Source organism: Ctenopharyngodon idella, chromosome 5 (assembly GCF_019924925.1).
Source record: "Ctenopharyngodon idella isolate HZGC_01 chromosome 5, HZGC01, whole genome shotgun sequence".
In the NCBI taxonomy this organism is placed as follows: domain Eukaryota; kingdom Metazoa; phylum Chordata; class Actinopteri; order Cypriniformes; family Xenocyprididae; genus Ctenopharyngodon; species Ctenopharyngodon idella.
The window spans coordinates 1,723,840-1,743,110 of NC_067224.1; the positions used below are offsets into that span (position 1 = coordinate 1,723,840).

A 19,271-nucleotide genomic window follows, 5' to 3' on the forward strand; every position below is an offset into this window, starting at 1 on the left:
GTATTTGTGTTCTTTTCGATCTCAAAATGTTAAAAACATTGGTGGTTTTAACAGCATCAGCAGAGGAATATATTTTTAATATTTAAGCAGCAGATTCTGGATTTTATCAGGTAATATGTGTGAAATTAATGATAATAGCAAGGCAAGTTTATTTACATACACATTTCATACACAATGATAATTCAAAGTGATTTACATAGAAAAGGAATTAAAATAATCACAAAAAAAATGCATAAGAAATAGAAATAACACTCATATCTCACTAAAGGCTAAAAAACTATTCCTGACTACCCGAATCACCAAATTCTGGTGGAATAATGGAATGTGAAAGTAACAGCAAAATCTCTTTTAAATACATTTTTATTTTTATTTTTTTAGAAAATTACCAATGGTTTCTCTAGATAAGACTCTTATTCCTCGTCTGGGATCGTGTAGAGCTCTTTGAAGCTGCACTGAAACTGACATTTGGACCTTCAACCCGTTGAACCCCAGTGAAGTCCACTATGTGGAGAAAAACCTTCATTTCTTTTCGACTGAAGAAAGAAAGACATGAACATCTTGGATGACATGGGGTGAGTAAATTATCAGGAAATGTTCATTCTGAAGTGAACTAATCCTTTAATATCCATAAAATAAGTAAATTAGACAATTTTCTTTAAATGAAGGAGTGCAGAAATGAATACACCCTAGATTTAATTCAACAAATGTATAATATTCTAGGTCTTAGTATGTCCTCCATTATTTTAAGTAGACTGCTCTGACCTTTCTTGGCACGGAGTGTACAAGTTTATGACAAATCTGTCCTGTTTAACTCCTGGAGGACGACCTCCTTAAATGCCCTGATCTTTAATGTGGAGTGTTGGTCAACTCGTCTCTACAGAATCCTCCACAGATGCTCAAAAGTGTTAAGATTGGGTGAAATACATGTCCACAGAAGGGTTTTCACCTTGGCAGAATACATGTCATCATTGTCATGTTGAAAAAATGCCCAACAACACAGGGAATGAGGAGAGTGTAACATCTGTTTCAAGTTTTTGTATTACATCACACGGTGTGTGAAATCATGACAGCATTGATAAAGCACAAGACCCTCACAGCTTCAACACTCAAACATCCCTATATAAGAGCTTTACTACCACTGAACTTTACTGTGGGAACCAGGCACTTCTCACTGTACTCCTCCTCTAAGCAACACCATAACAGTTTGAATGCTGTTAGATCCAAAATGATTGACGTGGTCTCATGAGACCAGAGCATGGGTTCCCAGAAGTCTATAATTTGTAAATATGGGCCTTGGGAAAAGCTAAATGACTTTATTGAGCTTTGGCTACAGTAGGTAGTTCCAATGAGAACAACCATGCATGTCATTTCTGCAGGCCGCATCTTACTCTGTGAGATAAACAGTCACTCTTTTTATAGCTTTTGCTGGCTCTGAGACACTTGCTTGGTATTTCTCCTGCTCTTTGTCTAGCAAAAAAATCCCTCATAACTAAATGAAAGCTTTTAATGAAGACCTGATTATTTCAAGGGCCTTGTCACAAGTCCACTTTTGCTATATTTTCACACTTAAAACAATGATTTTGTAATCCTCTTGTACCACTGTCCTCTTTTGTGCTAAGAAATAAGTCTCATGACAGTTCTCTCCCAAGTGTTTCCACTGTTGTCAGCATTAAGTCTGAGAATGATTCAGTGGGCTATATAACACTTTTAATTGTCAAGAAATTACTATTTAAATGTTGTGGTTCAAAATACTTACCTGTTGATCAAAAATTGCCTTAAACTTACACCAGAAAATTTCTTTTATTTAGTTTTATTTAATAACTTTCAGGAGGGTTGACACATTTTTGCAACACAATATTTTATCCAAAATCTTATTTTCCTGAATAATTTGACATGCTTCTTTGGTAATTGATCAAGCAGACATGCTAGAACATTATTTTCATGATTTAATTTAAAGTATGTCAAATTGGATTAAAATAATTCTTCAAAATGGGGTGGAACTGAACAAATATGACTTCAGATAATGACCATTCTGTAAGTGCTTTAAATGGAAATGGACAGAACATGCAGTACAAATATTATTTATAAAAGTTAATATAAAAATGCAGTATAAAAGTTTACATACAGACACAAACAATTATACGGACATAAAATAATACCACAGATATTGCACAAATGCTCAAGTGGCATTTTCCTGCTTTTCACATCCACCTGATGTTAAAGGAACAGTTCACAGCTGTACGCTTCATATATACTTCAGCAACGCACTGAAAACGATTCAAATTTGGCTCTGTTCCTCAATACAAAACTACCACGTGATTTCAGAAGACATGGGATGTGGTGCATGAATACTTTTATGCTCTTTGAAGCTTGACAGCATCTGGTCACTGTCTGCAAAAGAGCAGCATGAACATTGTGCTAAACGTCTCCTTTCAAAGAAAGTCATACAGGCTTGGAATAACATGAGGGTTGATAATTGATGATGATTTTGGTGAACCACCCTTTAATTTTTGACCAACTTTATGTCTCTTGTGCTCTTCCCACATACACAGACAAATAAAATTAATCTACAAATACATGAATAAATTCACATGAAATGTGTAGTATACAGTATACTGTTGTAAAATAAGCTACATCACAAGAGTTTTTGGTTTTGTTGGGCTCATTTTCACTGGACATGTTTTTTCTTCAAATATTCAAAATATAAAAACCTCAGGCCAGCTGCTGAAGTCATGAATTTACTATATACTGAATCTACAGCATAAACATATTATAGTCTCACACACACAAAAACAAACATATTTGAAGTTGCTTAATTACTATTGCTAATTACAACATTTCCATGACAAAATTACAAAATTTAATGAACATACACTCTAAAAAATGCTGGGTTAAAAACAACCCAAGTTGGGTTGAATATGGACAAACCCAGGGATTAGATTGTTTTAACCCAATGGTTGGGTTAAATGTCTGCCCAACGTGTCGGGAAGTCTTATTTAACCCAACTATTGTTTAAAAATTACTATATTTCTTGCTATAAATGAACATTTATTAATATGTTTAATAAATGAACATTTATTAATATGTTTAATGAATAATAATTAAACAATAAACATTTATTAAATTGCTCATTAATAAATGTTCACCTTTTGATTATTATTGTTGCCTCTAGTAATTATGTGTCTGATTTTTAATTTCCAACCTATTTTGGTTTCATTTTAAGCCAGTCATATAGTCATTTTTAAACAATAGTTGAGTTAAATAAAACTGCCCAGCAGGTTGGGCAAACATTTAGCCCAACCGCTGGGTTTGTCCATTTTCAACACAACTTGTGTTGTTTTTAACCCAGCATTTTTTAGAGTATACCATTTAATCTTTGGTAAGTGTTTGATTTGAGAGGGGAAAAAAAACAAAAAAAACATACAAATCTCATGAAAACATGTTGGGTCATATTTCACCCCATAATCAAAAGAAGAAAAAAAAAAAAACATTTTGCATAAAGAAAATGGATTATTATAATTTATTATTAATAATATTATTAATAATATTTTATTTAAATTAACAATTTTCAATTTAGCAAATTAAAAGCATTTAAACAAATACTACTATAATCCAAAAAAATGAGATTGCAATGCAATTTATTTTGTCTTTGTATTGATTTGAGGGTTAAATATGACGTGTTTTGGCAGATTTCATGAGATTCAGCCACTGTTTCTAGTTTTGGACAAGTAAATATTTAACAAATCTACATCCACAGAGACTCCGAGGTAGCCAGTCTGTCCCATGCGAGACAGCCTTTTCAGTAACATAAAAATGCTTCCTTTTATTATTGGTGTCCACTGTTTTGATTTTTTTAATGTTTCATCATATCACTCCACAGCTGAGTGTTTGGATACGAGGCGGTCTGACGTTTGTTTGGTCGTCTCTTTGAGCTACATTTAGCCGTGTCTGAAAGCGAACTGATGCGTCAGACCTCTGTTTGTCTGTGAAATCTTATTTCGCCTCCATCAGAGAGGCACCGGCGCAAGAATGCGATGAATTTCCTGTTAGTTCCTGGGGGTTATGCATTGTTTTTCCTGTCTCTGGGAGCCAAGCTTTTTCTTTTTTTATTCTTTGTCCCTGCTGACTTCCCGTAGCCGGGTGAGCAAATCGAGTAGTGTGAGGTACAGGGAACATTTCAGGACTGCCTCTTGTTTTCTCTCGCTCGGGACGATGGGAGGCGTGGAGCAAGAGGGGGAGTGTTAGGTGTGGAGGGACGGATGGCGACGGCATTATGCCATGCTGCTGGTGGGCGTGCTCTGGGTGCTGCCGATGCTAGCGTTGGCACTGCTGTCCTCTGAGGGAGACGAGTGGGTGGGCACGGGCTGGCGTTTGGTCAGACCACATGGGCATCCTGATAGAGAGAGGACTGGACAAAAGACAGGGAACATTGAGCACAATCAACAAAAACAAATAAGGACAGATTTCCACGGCAACTATCGGGTGAAGTGATCGCACCATGAAAAGGAAATGCGACAGGAAAAGAGCAGAGGAAGTGTGCAGAAGAAAAGATTGAGGTTTACCTGAGAGCTCGGCCGCTGTTGATCTCATTCCCAGAGCCACAGGATGCCCTGAAACACATGCAAACATATCATGAGTCTACAAACCTCATGAAGGGATCACTTATATTCAGGACTTTTCGAAAAGTCCAGATCATCAGTCTGGAGATACTGCGGCAGCAGCCTTACTTAACTGCTTCATCTTATTTCTAGTGGCAAATCATCGCGACGCTTGTTAGAGCAGCTCTCTCCACCTCTTCCCTCATAAGCTAAAGGAGCAGAGAAAACTCTACCAAATACATCTTCTCACGCTTGAGTATTTTTATAAGTCACAACCTCCGCTACACACAACTCATTTTCCACTTACCTGTGCGTATCTTAATGAACCATAAAGCGCCGGTGAGGAGAACCCCGATCAGGAATCCTCCGAACGCGATTCCCAGAACAGCCGAGAGTCTGAACTCAAAACACGGATCTGAAACAAAGAAAGCATTCAGTTTCCCTCATTCAGTGTAAGGCAATTGTCATCCAGCATTTTCATGACTTTGTAAACCCATTAACTTCCCCATGGATCAGTTGAAAATAATAAATAGGACAAACATAGATTGGGGGCTCGTCCGGGATTCAAACCTCTGGTACCACATGGCAAGAGTCATACCCTCACTCTAAGCTGTACTGATTATTGTTGCCAGTCAGCATTAGATGACATCAGTGTGAGGGAAGTTACTTTGAAACTGTAGTTTGTCAAGCTACAAGCTGCTCATAAAATAGGGCAGTTCATCTACAGTGAAATTACTCTGAAAGAAGCTTGAAAAAGTTGCTAGCTATACTAAAGTTATTGGGAAGAGTCAAGTCCAGTTTATTGATATAGTGCTCTTCACAAGACATACTGCATAAGCAGCTTTACAGAAAATCATCCCCTATTGGTTGGGACAATAGACGATGCCATCGTCCATCAGTGATGGCTGACAGACATCACAATGTTGAGCCGGCATCGTGATTCCACCGATGTCAGCTGGAATCATCCATCGAGATGTGTCACTGTAGACATTGTCTGATGCCAATTTGGTAGACATTGCCCAACCCTATTTCTCATTATACAATTTATTAACATTTTAATGCAAGCCATGCAACAGAAGCTCTTGTTTCTGATCACTTGTTTCTATATCAAACCCAGACAGGATGCAAATTAAAGCAGTCTTATTGTGGTGAAATTTTAATTTCATCTAAGCTCAACAAGTGAATTATCCCTTACAAGGGAGACACTGTGATTCGTAAAAAACTACACAGTCAAAAATTATTCAATCATTCATGTCTCAGACGACTGATCAAACTGTTTCCTTCACTTTGCGGGGTTATTGCCATGTTTGTTCAGCTGTGAAGCCGAGTAGTGCTTCGTCACTACTCGCAGGAAAAAACAGCTTCACTGTCAAAGAAAATGTGCAATAAACTTTCAGAGTTTCAGTAGCTCATCACTGGGGCAGGACCCTTAAAGAGACTTTGTACCCTAACTAAGTTGCATGTTAGTACCGTTGAGTGGTATTATGTACCCTTAAGGTATACTATGAACCTTTTAGGGGCAAATAAGGTACGAAGTTGTTCCTGTTGTACCTTTCCTTTAAAGGTTTACTGCTCATTTTTTTTTTTTTTTTTTTTTTTCTGAGTGTTGTTGCTGGAAAAAACTACACTCATTTGAAAACAGCTGAACTACAGTCACGCTACTGGCAAATGTAGTTGAGCTAGTAGCATAAATACTTTTAGTAAGTTACTCGCCAGCACTGGATGATATCAAGAACAGAACTTCTCAATGGTCCAGGCGTTGATGCAAGTGAATTAAAGGCTGATCTTTTGTCTCCTGGGTGGATTGACTCCTGTGGTTTCCTCTCTACCCCTCCAGTGTATGACCTCCACGTTCCAGTGTCCATGTGTGCCGCTCCACACACACGCTCTCATCTTCCTCTCCATGACAATGATGGGAAGCAGGAAGGTCAATGGCAGCTGCTTGTTTTCGCTCAAGTTGAATGTCTCTCTGTAATCGTGCACTTTGATGGCAAGGTGTTTGCTAAAGGCCAAGCTCCTTAGCAAAGACGGTAAGAGTGTTTACCAAAAACACCTCGGCTGCTCAAATAATGCTTCCCAAGGGCCTTGAAGAACTCTTGGTTTGGTGCCACAGGAAGGGTCTGTTTTATGTCCCTTTTTATTTGTTTTCTTCCCTAAGTCAGCAGCAGAGCTTCCACCAAATATCAGCTTTATTTGTGTGTTTGGTCAGAAAGTCTGAGCTGAGCAAATAGAGGCAGGAAACGACCGAGCAAGTGGTCAGGAGGGGATGAACTTCGGCCCCTCAAACAGGAAGGACAGCCCGAGGACTCGCATCCTCCAAAACACAGTGACTACTAACAGATCTTAAGTCCTTTTTCTACTCTAGAGCTTTTGAACTGACCGTGTCCCAGTGATGATCTCTGGACCAGTGGCGGCCATGCCAAAGAAAGACTGTACTGGTAAATTACCATTAAGTGATTATGTGTGAACAGGACCTTTTCAAAAATACCAGTAAATTGGTTCTGGCAATTTACCAGTATGAGAAGTCGTAACATAACCAGTATGGTAGGATGCTGTGTGTGAAGAAATGAAAATGAAGATTACCAGTATGAGCGTGTACGAGGTCTGAACACGCTGGCATAAGAAGTCTGCTTTGGGCCAATCATAAAGTTCTTATGGAGATGACGATTACTCCACGCTGTTTACAGTAAGCACCGCTGATTTTTAATAGTTTTTCTATGTAAATGTGCACTAGATGGGCATTTCACAGCTTTTTCAGCATGTTGCGCTCGAGACCCTGCCTTCTTCTCCATTCATTAGCGCTGCGGCTCTGCAGTTGGATATTATTATGCACGTCTTGTAGGGGAGTAATGGTACACAAACATGACCGTTCGGTACATACCTCTGTCATGGTTCGGTAAGGGATCGGTACAGCAGGGGGGAGAAAACTCTTTAAATAAATTCAATTATAATTAACATTTTCTTAATGATAAAAATGTATCTCAGCTAATGCTGTAAACTATATACAGGGAGCCCTTTCTTCATTACTATAATATTAAGGTTACAATTAACAACAGAGCCCAAACTATTAAATTCAGTTGCTATTTATTTTTAGATATAATAATCAACTCAAATAAAAAAAAAAAAATGTAAACTGTACACAAGGCAGGTTTTGCATTATCTAATCATTTTTAAAATGTAATCATTTACACAGTTACTGTCATAACTTGTTTTCATGACAAATTTATTTAAACACATTCAATAATACATTACTAACAGGTAAAGTAAATATAATGAAAATATAAGCCAATATAGTGCATACAATTTTTGTGAAATGCTTCCTCTAGAGTTCATTTCTCTAGTGAACTAACATGCTGTGGACACCAAACGACTTGCCTGAGGTGAATGTAATGCTATGTGAGAGATTATTCTCAAGCTGTTTTATTGATGTCTTTCCACAACTGAAACACTTTTGCGTTTGTTGTTCTTCTTTTATGCTTTTTCCTGTTGTGGCAGTTAGCAAACAGCGTAGCATTACCGCGCGCCCCCTTCTGGATTGGAGTGTGAATCGCCTGTGACTGTATTCGTCGTCTGAATGTATGCACCGTACTGTGACTGTTCGTTACATCCCTAGCGTCTCGTGTTTGTAATGCGTTCTGTGTGATTATCCCCTTACACCTGTCACTCAGAAGTAAAAAAAAAAAAAAAAAAAATTGGTGTCAAATTGAACATAGTGAAACTAAAGTGCTTCTCCTCATGCGGGCGAATGAAGACAACGGCGCAGCGTTTGAAGATCATTTCTGATGACTGACATCACATAATTTAGTGGTAGTTTTGGTGCTGATGTGTGAACAGTCTCTTAAACTAAAAAAACAGAACTCTGTTGCTTGTGTGAACAGCACATTTGTGTTTTTACCGGTAAAGTCATTCTGGTAATTTTACATTAATTTACTGGGATTACTGTGTGAAAGGGGCGAGTTTGAATTAAGATGGCTAAATGTAAACAAATAGTGTACCATGGATGAGGTCTGAAACGCCTCCAGAGAAGAGTACACAACAAGAACTGCACCAAACTATAAAAGCCTCGTCCATTATCTCGAATGGACAACAGTGGAGGAAAAAACGTGTGTATGAAGACGGATTGGAGCACGTAGTGTCTTGCAGAAACTTGACCCCATGTCAGTGTTTGTGCAGAGAGCAGTGGGCTTTCGCTATGGCCGGTGGCGAGGAATGCAAGGGTTTGTTCTTGACTCATCTTCCTGGGGACCGTCTTCCCTTTTGAAGAACAACACATTCCCTTCTTTGTGTGCAGCTGACAATAGAGACCCAGGCCCCGTATTCGGAAAGGCCACACATACCAGACCTCGGACACAATAAATCCCCTACTGGCTCATTATTTCTGATTGCGGCCACAAGGTCAGCGAGCAGGCCTTCCTATAAACACCCCCTTCCCGTCCTCCTCGTCCTCGTCTCCCGACCTCATCTACATGACGACTGATGACGTCAGCCGGAGGTGGGCGACACCAGCTCCAGCTCCACCAGAATAGCACCAGTTTTGCTGAGGCGAGTTGGGAGTTTTTTGGAATCTGGGACAATGGAGTGTCGTCCCATTGTTGTGCTCTCAAATGAATGGAATGGGAGGATTTATTTCCTGTATGTTTCCAAATTAGGACTCAAGGTTATCCAGCATAACAGGGTTCAAGGTTATAGGGTATCCTAAGTTTCCTGAATATCGGAGACATTAATTTGTAGCAGCTGACGCACACAGATGACCCAACAAACTGCGATTGTGTGCTTATTATTGGGAGAACCTAAACTTGGAAAGACTTAAACTTGGGACTTGTGACAGTGCTACCCACTGATGCACTGTGCTCCGTCATTCTTATTAATTATTGTAATTATTCATTGAATATTAGAGTGTTATCACACTGCCATTTAATAAAAGCAATTTAAAGGATGTTTAATGTTTTGAGTGTCCATAATTAGATATAAACCTAATTTAGAAATATTTAGAAAATTATAAAATAAAAATTATTTTGATCTTGATTATAAAAAAAAAATAAATAAAAAAAATGACTTGTACATTACATCTTACAACTTCTTGATTCTGTAGTCCTATTGTAATATTTTTCATGAATAAAGAAGTTTTGGATGTCAAAATAAAAGTCCTGTTTCTGACACTAATATTCTTTTTTTTACATTGTATAAAATCCATGAGGACTTAATGCACAAGTGTTTGTTTTTTTACATAAAATTGTCATAAAATATAGGGAAAAAAATATTAGATATTGGTTATTGTTCATTTGATTTCTTATTAAAATCAAATTGATTTCAAATTAAAAGCATTTCACTTCTGAAATGATGGCTACGCCCCTGGCCCTGCAGTTATTGGCACTGCCAACCCCATATCATTTGAATGCCGAGCAGTGCTTTAAATGGACTTTTAATTTGATTTTTCTTTTTGCACTTCAGAAATATTTGAGATGAAATTTGATGTTTTGTAAGTCATACATACTTGGTATAAGGGTTGGTATATATGGCTTGACCTGCAAGTTCCTCTTGACTTTCATTGTTTTACTTGCACACTAAAATCACAAAAGAAAACAACAAGAGATGGTTGTATAATCTGGTCTTTGTAAAGAGTCTTGTTTTTACACTGTGTGCAGAACAGAGCTCCACAAACCTTCATGTTTTGTCCCTTCGAACAAAGTTTAACTGCACATTCAAGGTCCCATGAGCTGGATGGCAAGTCCTGAAGCATTTCCAAGGAGAAGCTGAGTCTCTTGGGACAATCTTTATTGTTACACGCCTCCTCTTTGAACGGCATGTTCCTCACCTCTGGCATGGAATGAACCAAACAGCTGCTGACCATAATGTTTAACTTGAGGTCTCCAGTGTATGAGATCTGGTGAAGAGAAAGACATGCATGTTCAAACAAACTAAGATATTTCCTTTTGGATTGTGGTATATATGCACACAGAACCTCAATCATCAAACTAGATTTTTGCATTTTCTACGGCATTTGCAGTGTGTTTCAGCACAATAAAGAACATTTATCGCAGGGATGTGATTTTTCCGAATTTTCTGTCCTGAAGTACGACCCACATAAATTGTGTAAAACCAAGGCAAAAATTGCTGTTTTCAAATACGTGAATTGTCTGACTTTTACACACGAGCAGCTCATGATCCGGTGTTTTCAGCGTCGCGGTTCACAGGAAACACTGATCCTCATGAACTCAATCTCTGCAAGCTCTTCAGTCGCTTATAACATGCATTTGAAAACGCAACGCAACCATCTTCCCAAATGTGTAATGAGGATTGTTTATAAATCTATTTTCAACAAAAGAAATGCAAAGTCTCCCAGTGGTTTTCTGCCAAAATAAAAACTCTAAAGTTAAACAATTTATTAGTATTTTTCTTTAAAATAGAATAATAATTATTATTATTATTTTATTTATTTATTTTTTTTTTTGACAGTACAATAGTATTTGCAACAGTAATATATATATATATATATATATATATATATTTTTTTTTATAAAAAAATAAAATATTTTTGGAATAATAAAAATAATACACAAAGTAATTGAATGAGAAGAAATGAAGACAGCCATAAATATTAGTATTGTAATTTTACTTCTGTTCTGTAAAATGCAATTATTATTATTATTATTATTAAATACTATTTTTTTGACAGTACAACTGTATTATTTCAACAGTAATATATTTCTTTTTTAATTAATTTTTAAATAAAATATTATTTTGATTAATAAAATAATACTAACAATAATAAGCAAAGAAATAGAAAGCAAAGAAATTAAGACTATTGTAATTTTACTTTTTTTGTTCAGTTAAATACAATTATTATTATTAGTAGTATTCAAAATAATAAAAATATTATAAAAGAAAAATATTGATTATATTATTAAAATATTATTTTGAATAATAATAATTTAAAAATTTATATTTATATATCAAATAATATAAATTATTATTATTGAAAAAAATATATTTTTATATTATATTATATTATATTGATAACAACATCAATAATAAGAAGAATAATAATTATGTTGTAGGCATATTGAATCGGGGGGAAATGTTTTTGCTTTTTTTTTTTTTTTTTTGTCTATAGCTCATCACATGCCTGTTACTGAACACTGCAACGATGGGTCATGCGTCACAATATAAGTAGAATAAATATAGAAAATGAGCCCTTGAACACATGAGAATAATCTACCTCCGCATAGACCCTTTTGTCAAGCTGAACTTTGCTGCTGGGATCCAGAGGTGACTTGTAGTCTGGAGACGAGTACAGCTTCATCTCCAAAGGACCCGAAGAAGTAGTGGGTGCCGGTGTGGTGCACTTCACTTCTGCTGGTACTATAGGGACAGAAAATGGACAGCAGAGACAGTCAACTATAATGATGCAATGATAGATTTAATAAAGGTTTACAACTCTTGTAACATAATTGCAACCCCTTTCCATAATTGAAAAGCAACATTTCTGCAGCTGGAGGCTAAAAGCCGTGTAAACTCAGGAACACTTGAGCGCCACGGGCTGATAGACGACAGCAGCAGATCAACAAGCCTATGTCTTCATGCATGTTAATAAGCATTCAACAGATTGACCCTAAATGCTTTTGAGTGTCCTGTGAGGAAACACTGGTTTTGCTAAAAGAGCAAAGAAAGGAATTCTTCAGATGTGATTATATATTTAACATCTCAGCTGCTTCTCCTAGACAGCAATGAGATTAAACAGAGACTTTTGCTTTAGTTACTTTGGCTTTTCTCCTGAGAAAAAGATTCGGTATGAACTCAAGACTTTCCCAGATTAAATGAATTGAGCTGCTATCCACATTCATTTCAGTGAAAAACTGATGAGAGACTTCTTGTGAAATGAGAGACTTCTTTCAAAAACATTACAAAATCATTAAGGTATTGTTCAGCCAAAAATGAAAACAATCTGTCATCAAGATTTAGATTTGATTAAGACTGAAAAATTGAAAGTCCCAGAACCCAGAACCTTGACGCTTCAAAACATTCATAAAGAGATGCTTTACACACGTTCACATGATATGATGAACCGATTTAATTTAGACTAGGCCTGTCAAGCGATTACAATTTTTAATCTAATTAATCACATGATGTGCTGATTATAATTAATCTAATTAATTGCAAATTAATCCCACATCAACTTTGTAATTTGTTTGTAATTACCGGCAAAAGATTATTTAAAGTTATTATTGTGTTAAATGAGAAAAGCATCACATAGACATTACAAAAAGTAGCTTTAGAAAGAAATATTTGATTTGATTCAAAATAGAATTTATTACACATAAACGTGTATGCTACAACAGCCATGATGTATTTCAGAAGCTGCATCTGAATTGGTATTTAGAAATATTTACAGACAAAAATGTTGGTTACCAACATTATTCAAAATATTATCTTTTATGTTCCGCAAAAGAAAGAAAGTCATACAGGTTTGAAACGACATGAAGGTGAGTGAATGTAAGTAAACAGAATTTTCATTTTTGGTCAAACTATCCCCAAAATATGATTTTTTATTATTTATTTTTTTTTTAATGAAATGATACTCTAAATAAGAAACTAAAACTGCCAGTAGGTTGCGGTAAATATCTAAATGAGTGAGTCACTGAGTCATTCATTCATTCGATTTGATTTGTTCAAACGGCTGATTCATTCAGGAATGAAGTAAATGGCTAAAATTGATTCACTCAAAACAGAGACGGACAACAGCACTGCTCTGGCTTTATAGGTAATATTTTCATTGGCAAAACTGAGCAAAAAGATATAATATTGTGTCTAAAATAACACAATATTAACTATGAACTGTTGTATAAAATCACTATCACATTTGCACTCGTGCTATTCGGGACAAAAACAGTACTCGTGTGACATTGCTTTACTATATCATGTGATATAAATATGAGACAAAAATCAGGGGCATTTTTGCCCTGATATCTTGAATTTTACGGGCATTTTAACAGCATTCTATGGGCTTCATCACGCAGTGAGTTATTGCCCTGCTTTATGTTCATCACCAATCAACTGTATGAATTGTATGGCCTATGTCGGTCTGGGACGGAGCTGCACAGGTACATACAGTAGAGCACTTACATATTGTCAAAAGAAGCTCAGCTGTACTTGCTTGATGCGCAAGAACCAACGAGGTTTGTTCTCACGCGTCAAGCAAGTACAGTTGACCACATTTGAGAGAGAAGGTAAATCCACATCACATTACCTGAGGAGCTGGTGTTGTCTGTGATCCGCAGCTGGATGTGTGGCGCGTTCAGACGGATCTCAGAGTAGCTGCTGATGGTGCTGTTGAAAAGTGACATCACCTTCTGTCTGATGTCTGTAGCATTATCTGAGATCTCCTTCTTTAGATGTACACTTCTGCCATTGAAGGTTATAAGATTGTTAGACTGTAAGAAGGAAAGACGCATTAGAAGCTGATCTACAGGATACTTGTCATTGTATTTGTTAGGTTCTACCATAAAAATAATATTTATTTTGTAGTTCATTTTTGATGTGCTTTCTCACCACAAATTTGATACTGTGATTCGTGTGGATTGTCCACTCAGTTTTTGGTGGACCTCTGAGGAGTAGATTCGACTCAGATGACAAATGCACAGACACCTTCCTGAAAGAAAATGCCACATCATCTTTCAAAAATCAGTGAGACTTACACTACCGGTCAAAAGTTTATTTTTGCAAGATGACCTTATGCTCAAGGCTGGATTTAAAGTGCTTTAATTATGCTTTTTGGGATATATATTTCATGTAGTGTCTAATAGAGCTGTTTGTGAATGTAAAAGCTCTGCAAAGTTTCACAGATCAAAGTGCAAATAAATGGAGTTTTTGTCTCTCAAAAGAAAGAAGTGATTCTGAGCTGAAATGAGTCGTCAGTAATTCTTCCTGCTGAACCTACGAACCTAATTTGCATAATGCCAGCCTCTGGTCTTCATTGGCTGAACAGCATCTGCTTTGCCCCGCCCTCAATCACTGTCGTTGTATGTGAGACTGGAAGAGTTTGGTTCGTGTTGTTCATGTCGAGAAGATGCTGTTTTCTGCTGCCAAAGCAAATCCACTTTGATAAGATTGATACGGTAAAACCGACGCCATCGTTACTGTTCGTATCACTGAGTATCAAGCGCAGAGGAAGAGCTGAAATTCAGATATGCTAATAAGTGTATGGTTTCTAACCAATCACAGCAGACTGGGCCATCTGACCAATCAGAGCAGAGCAGCTCTCAGAAAGGCGGGGTTTAGAGAGACCGAATCCTTGATTGAACCGTTTCAGACACTGAGAAAAGAGCTGATGCTGCAGTGGATATTATGAGAAAATGAAAGTGTTTTTTTTTGTTTTTGTTTTTTTGGATCCATGTAAACTCATTGATTCCAAAACAAAAGTAGGAACCTTTAAAATAGCATAATAGGAGCACTTTAATTATTTCAAACTTCTGACTCTTTGTGTAGACAGAAGAGATTCATTGAAAGATGTGAGAGCAGGTCAGATGGAGCTAAACAATGGACCGCAACAGCAACAACTGAAAGGAACTGTGCTGGTAACCAGTGAAGAAGCCCGAAAAAGCATTTTGTGATGCAGAAATTAAGGATGCTTATTTTAGCATGCCATTTTTAGAAACCTCCTCCAACAACCTCCAAGGTAACATTTACCTTGCTCTGTCGTCATCAGGAATATTAATCACGTGCAGTTGTACTCCGGGATGCTTCATGTAACATGATCTCAGCTCATTCGATGGCTCAAACAGCTCCAGCTTGATGAAGTGTTTATCTTTAGGTGTTTCCGGCTGCAGGTCACATGTGGAGGGTCGCTGGACGTGCTTGCCTGAAAGAGGCACTGATTGGATCACTGATAACGTACACAACTTCAGAGCCAATGATGAAGAGAGCGAGATCTTACCCGTCATCCCAGTGAAAGTGATGCTTGTGGGATCTTGTGCCACGGTGAAGGATGTGACTCCTCCAAACTTCTCTACTGCCCATTTCAGAAGCTCAGAATCTCCGTCTGCGGACGGAGCAGCTAGTGTATCTGAAGATCCTATCTTTGGGTAAAACTTTATTTCAGTCCCATTCGTCACCTGTAAAATAGATGGAAAAGAGTTCTGTGGTGCGGAGGCTCAAAATACTAAATACAAATAATAAAACCATTACTTAATATAATCTTTTTCCTAACACTATCTGCACTGCTGTTTAAAGACTGTGATTTACACTCAGACACTTTCTCTTAGATGGCAGTGTTTAACAGTTGGCAGCATTTACCTGTCTGCCTGCTAGACAAACATTTGAAAAGGAATGTTTATTACAGTAAAATGTCAGAGAAAGAAAAAAAAAAAAAAAAAAAAATAAATATATATATATGTATGTATATATATATATATATATATATATATATATATACACACACACACACTACTGGTCAAATTTTTAAACTGTTTTTAAAGAAGTCTCTTCTGCTCAAGGCTGCATTTGTTTGATTAAAAATACAGTAAAATCAGTAATATTGTGAATATGTTTACAATTTAAAATAGCTGCTTTCTATGTGAATATGTTGTAAACTGTATTTTATTCCTGTAATCAAAGCTGAATTTTCAGCATCATATTAGAATGATCATGTGAAGGATCTGAAGGATCATGTGACACTGAACACTGGAGTAATGATGCTGAAAATTCAGCTTTGATCACAGGAATAAATTACATTTTACTATATATTCACATAGAAAACTGTTATTTTAAAAGGTAATAATATTTCATATTAATGTACTATTTTTAGATCAAATAAATGCAGCATTGTGAACATGAGACATCTTTCAAAAAACAAAATGTCATGGGCAGCGTGCGATAGTTAGTAATGTTCAAAAGGCTTAACTTTTTACAAAAAATTCATTTTTAGGCACAATCAATTCATCATAATTTTTGCTTTTGTTAAATGTTACAAGAAAATACAGTAGTATATTTTTTGTGATATATGACTAAAAATAAAGTGATAAATTATGACAATATTCAGTGTACCATAAATGTGAAATATTGATTCTACCAGAAAGAGATTAAGGTCTCACATTATATTAAGTGTCTTTGACTACTAGGAACTAACATATAAATTAATAATTTCATACAGTGCACATTGTTTTTACACTCATCTTTCAAAAATATCTGCATGTTATTCTAGCTGTAATTAGGGGTTCAAGCCTTAACTATTAACTATTGAAATTGTTAAAATTTCCAAGGATCAGCATTCTCCCCTAATAGTGATCGGGCAGACCAAACCGTAATTCGTAGAAACTTGAAACTTTGAGGGCTGGTAGTACTCACACCATCTACAACGTCACAAAGGCTCACCCCGATCAGCCTGACGGGGGCGCTGCAGTGGTCAAAAGTATGAAATGGCTCATAACTCTGATTTCGTTCTTTTGGGTATTTGGATTTTTTGAAAAACCTACTTTTGTGAACTAGTCTTAGGTTTTTGGCCTGATCAGAACCAAACCAGTGCAGTGAGATTTTCTGGAGTCTGATTGTCAATAGTTATCAAAAAAAAGTTGAAATTTCAATTCACGGTCCCTAAGGGCCGCCAAAACGTTCGAAGTGGGTGGAGCCACTTTTACTAAAATGGCTTAGAACAGAATGAGATATTTTCACCAAACTCAGCACACATATGTAAGAGCTCATTATGTGGTCGTGTGAAAAAGACACATGAAAATGGCTATAACTACATCACCGTTATGCCAAGTTCACACTACAGAACTTTAAACGTCGGCAGATCGCTGTGCTGTTCAGACTACATGACGTGCTGTGGAGTCTTGAAGTCGCTGTGGTGACACTACGTAAATGATCTGCAACAGGGAGTTTCACACTACATGAGTTGACAACAACTCTGTCACCCAACAACTTTAAAAACTATGTATTTCTTATGGTAAATTGCCTGTATTTGCTGTAATGGTCTTTTCCATCTATGATCAAGATGGTTACTTGCTAATTAAAACATTTCCGCATGTGCATAAAGGCCTTAAAGCACTTGGACCCTGATAATTGCTGCTAGCAGCTATATTTAATTTCTGTAATTACATCTATAATTACAGTCTTAACCCACCCTTAAACCTACCTATAATCTGTCCTAAACTTACCTGTATCCACCTCAATAGCAGCACAAGTGTTTTGCAATACAACATCAACACAATAAATACATTGTACCTCACATGCTATTTTTTTTATTTTTTATGTCAATACATACTAGTTACAGACACCTAATGACTGGTTAAAACAGTGTTGATATATTCTGTATATAAACTGTACAACCTACACAGTCTGATGTGTTTGAGCGAAGGGGTCATTATGGATTTGGGCTTGGAAATGGTCAGCAGTGTTTCTTTGTGTCTCATTGATAAGAACAAGCTGTTTCTCCTCCAGGCCATTAAACTCTCCCACCATAAAACACTACATTTTTAATATTTTGCAGCCTGGCTCAGAATTCACTCACATTTGGGGTGGAGCTGAAATAAACGTTCGCTCCCTTTCGGTTTGCACTGTAATTCCAGTGTGCTTTGTTCCACAGCAATCTAATAAAGGTTAACAAGGTTCGACGGTGGAAAGAACAAATTGAAGAAACAAATTGTCATACCGGGCTGTTTTGTTTCAGTGTTCTGGCACATCCATATTCTACACTAGTTAAGTCTGTTTGCAAATTCTCATGGGGTCACAGGCTAAACAAACAGGGTTAATTGCCTCTCGAAACAGAGCTGAAACTGCGCAGCTGTAGCTGCTTTTATTGTCAGACACCTGCCAACGGCTCCCACGTGGCAGACCATTTGTTCCACTGTTAAATATAAAGACGTGGATGGAAGTGTCTTTGTGCTGGCAGCTCGTCAACAAATGTGGATGCATGCTTGTGTACAACATCTCTTATTTTTAGTGAACTCTGGCAGGATTTAGAAATGAATACACTGACTGTTTTCATCTGAATGCATTGGTACTTACGAAGATCTTCACTGTGGGGTTGTGCTGAAGCTGGACATAGTTTTGTGTGCTGGTGGAGGTGATGATCAGAATACAGTTCTCCGCAGTTACGTTGAGTGAGAACATCACGTGTCGTTCCTGTGAAAATACAAGAATGGTTCCTGAATTTAATATCTTAGCCCATTTGGCAGAAAAAAAAATATATTTTTTAACCAACTGCAAATATGTTGTAAAAAACTGAAGTCTGTGTTAGAAGCAGGAAAGCGGTCTGCAGTGGTCAGTATCTATCAAAAGTGGTGAACCGGCGACAGGGTCATGGCTCATTGATGCACGTGGGGAGCGAAGGCTGGCCCGTGTGGTCCGATCCAACAGACGAGCTACTGTAGCTCAAATTGCTCAAGAAGTTAATGCTGGTTCTGATAGAAAGGTGTCAGAATACACAGTGCATCACAGTTTGTTGTGTATGGAGCTGCATAGACACAGACCAGTCAGGGTGACCATGCTGACCCCTGTCCACCGCCGAAAGCACCAACAGTGAGCATCAGAACTGGACCACACACACTTTAGGGTCCAATTCTCACTATGAACTAGTTTCTTTTTAGCATACAGATATTGGCTGTGTATTAGTACTTGTAAAGCACATATTAATGCCTTATTCTGCATAACCATATTCTACATCCCACCCAATACCTA

At 37.0% G+C, this 19,271-nt stretch overlaps 1 protein-coding gene across 1 annotated transcript in view; it reads right to left on the reverse strand.

Annotated features, from left to right (window-relative positions):
• Window positions 1-1,794: 1,794 nt before the first annotated feature.
• Window positions 1,795-19,271, reverse strand: part of eng (endoglin) — a 52,565-nt gene continuing 35,088 nt past the window's right edge. The window contains exons 4-14 of the mRNA XM_051894219.1: window positions 18,600-18,815; window positions 15,532-15,709; window positions 15,285-15,456; window positions 14,148-14,247; window positions 13,846-14,029; window positions 11,818-11,960; window positions 10,261-10,482; window positions 10,093-10,162; window positions 4,906-5,013; window positions 4,563-4,610; window positions 1,795-4,408 (exon numbers count right to left, since the gene is read on the reverse strand). Coding sequence (XP_051750179.1) covers window positions 4,272-4,408; window positions 4,563-4,610; window positions 4,906-5,013; window positions 10,093-10,162; window positions 10,261-10,482; window positions 11,818-11,960; window positions 13,846-14,029; window positions 14,148-14,247; window positions 15,285-15,456; window positions 15,532-15,709; window positions 18,600-18,815 — 1,578 coding nt within the window. The 3' untranslated portion in view covers window positions 1,795-4,271. The remainder of the gene's footprint in view (window positions 4,409-4,562; window positions 4,611-4,905; window positions 5,014-10,092; window positions 10,163-10,260; window positions 10,483-11,817; window positions 11,961-13,845; window positions 14,030-14,147; window positions 14,248-15,284; window positions 15,457-15,531; window positions 15,710-18,599; window positions 18,816-19,271) is intronic.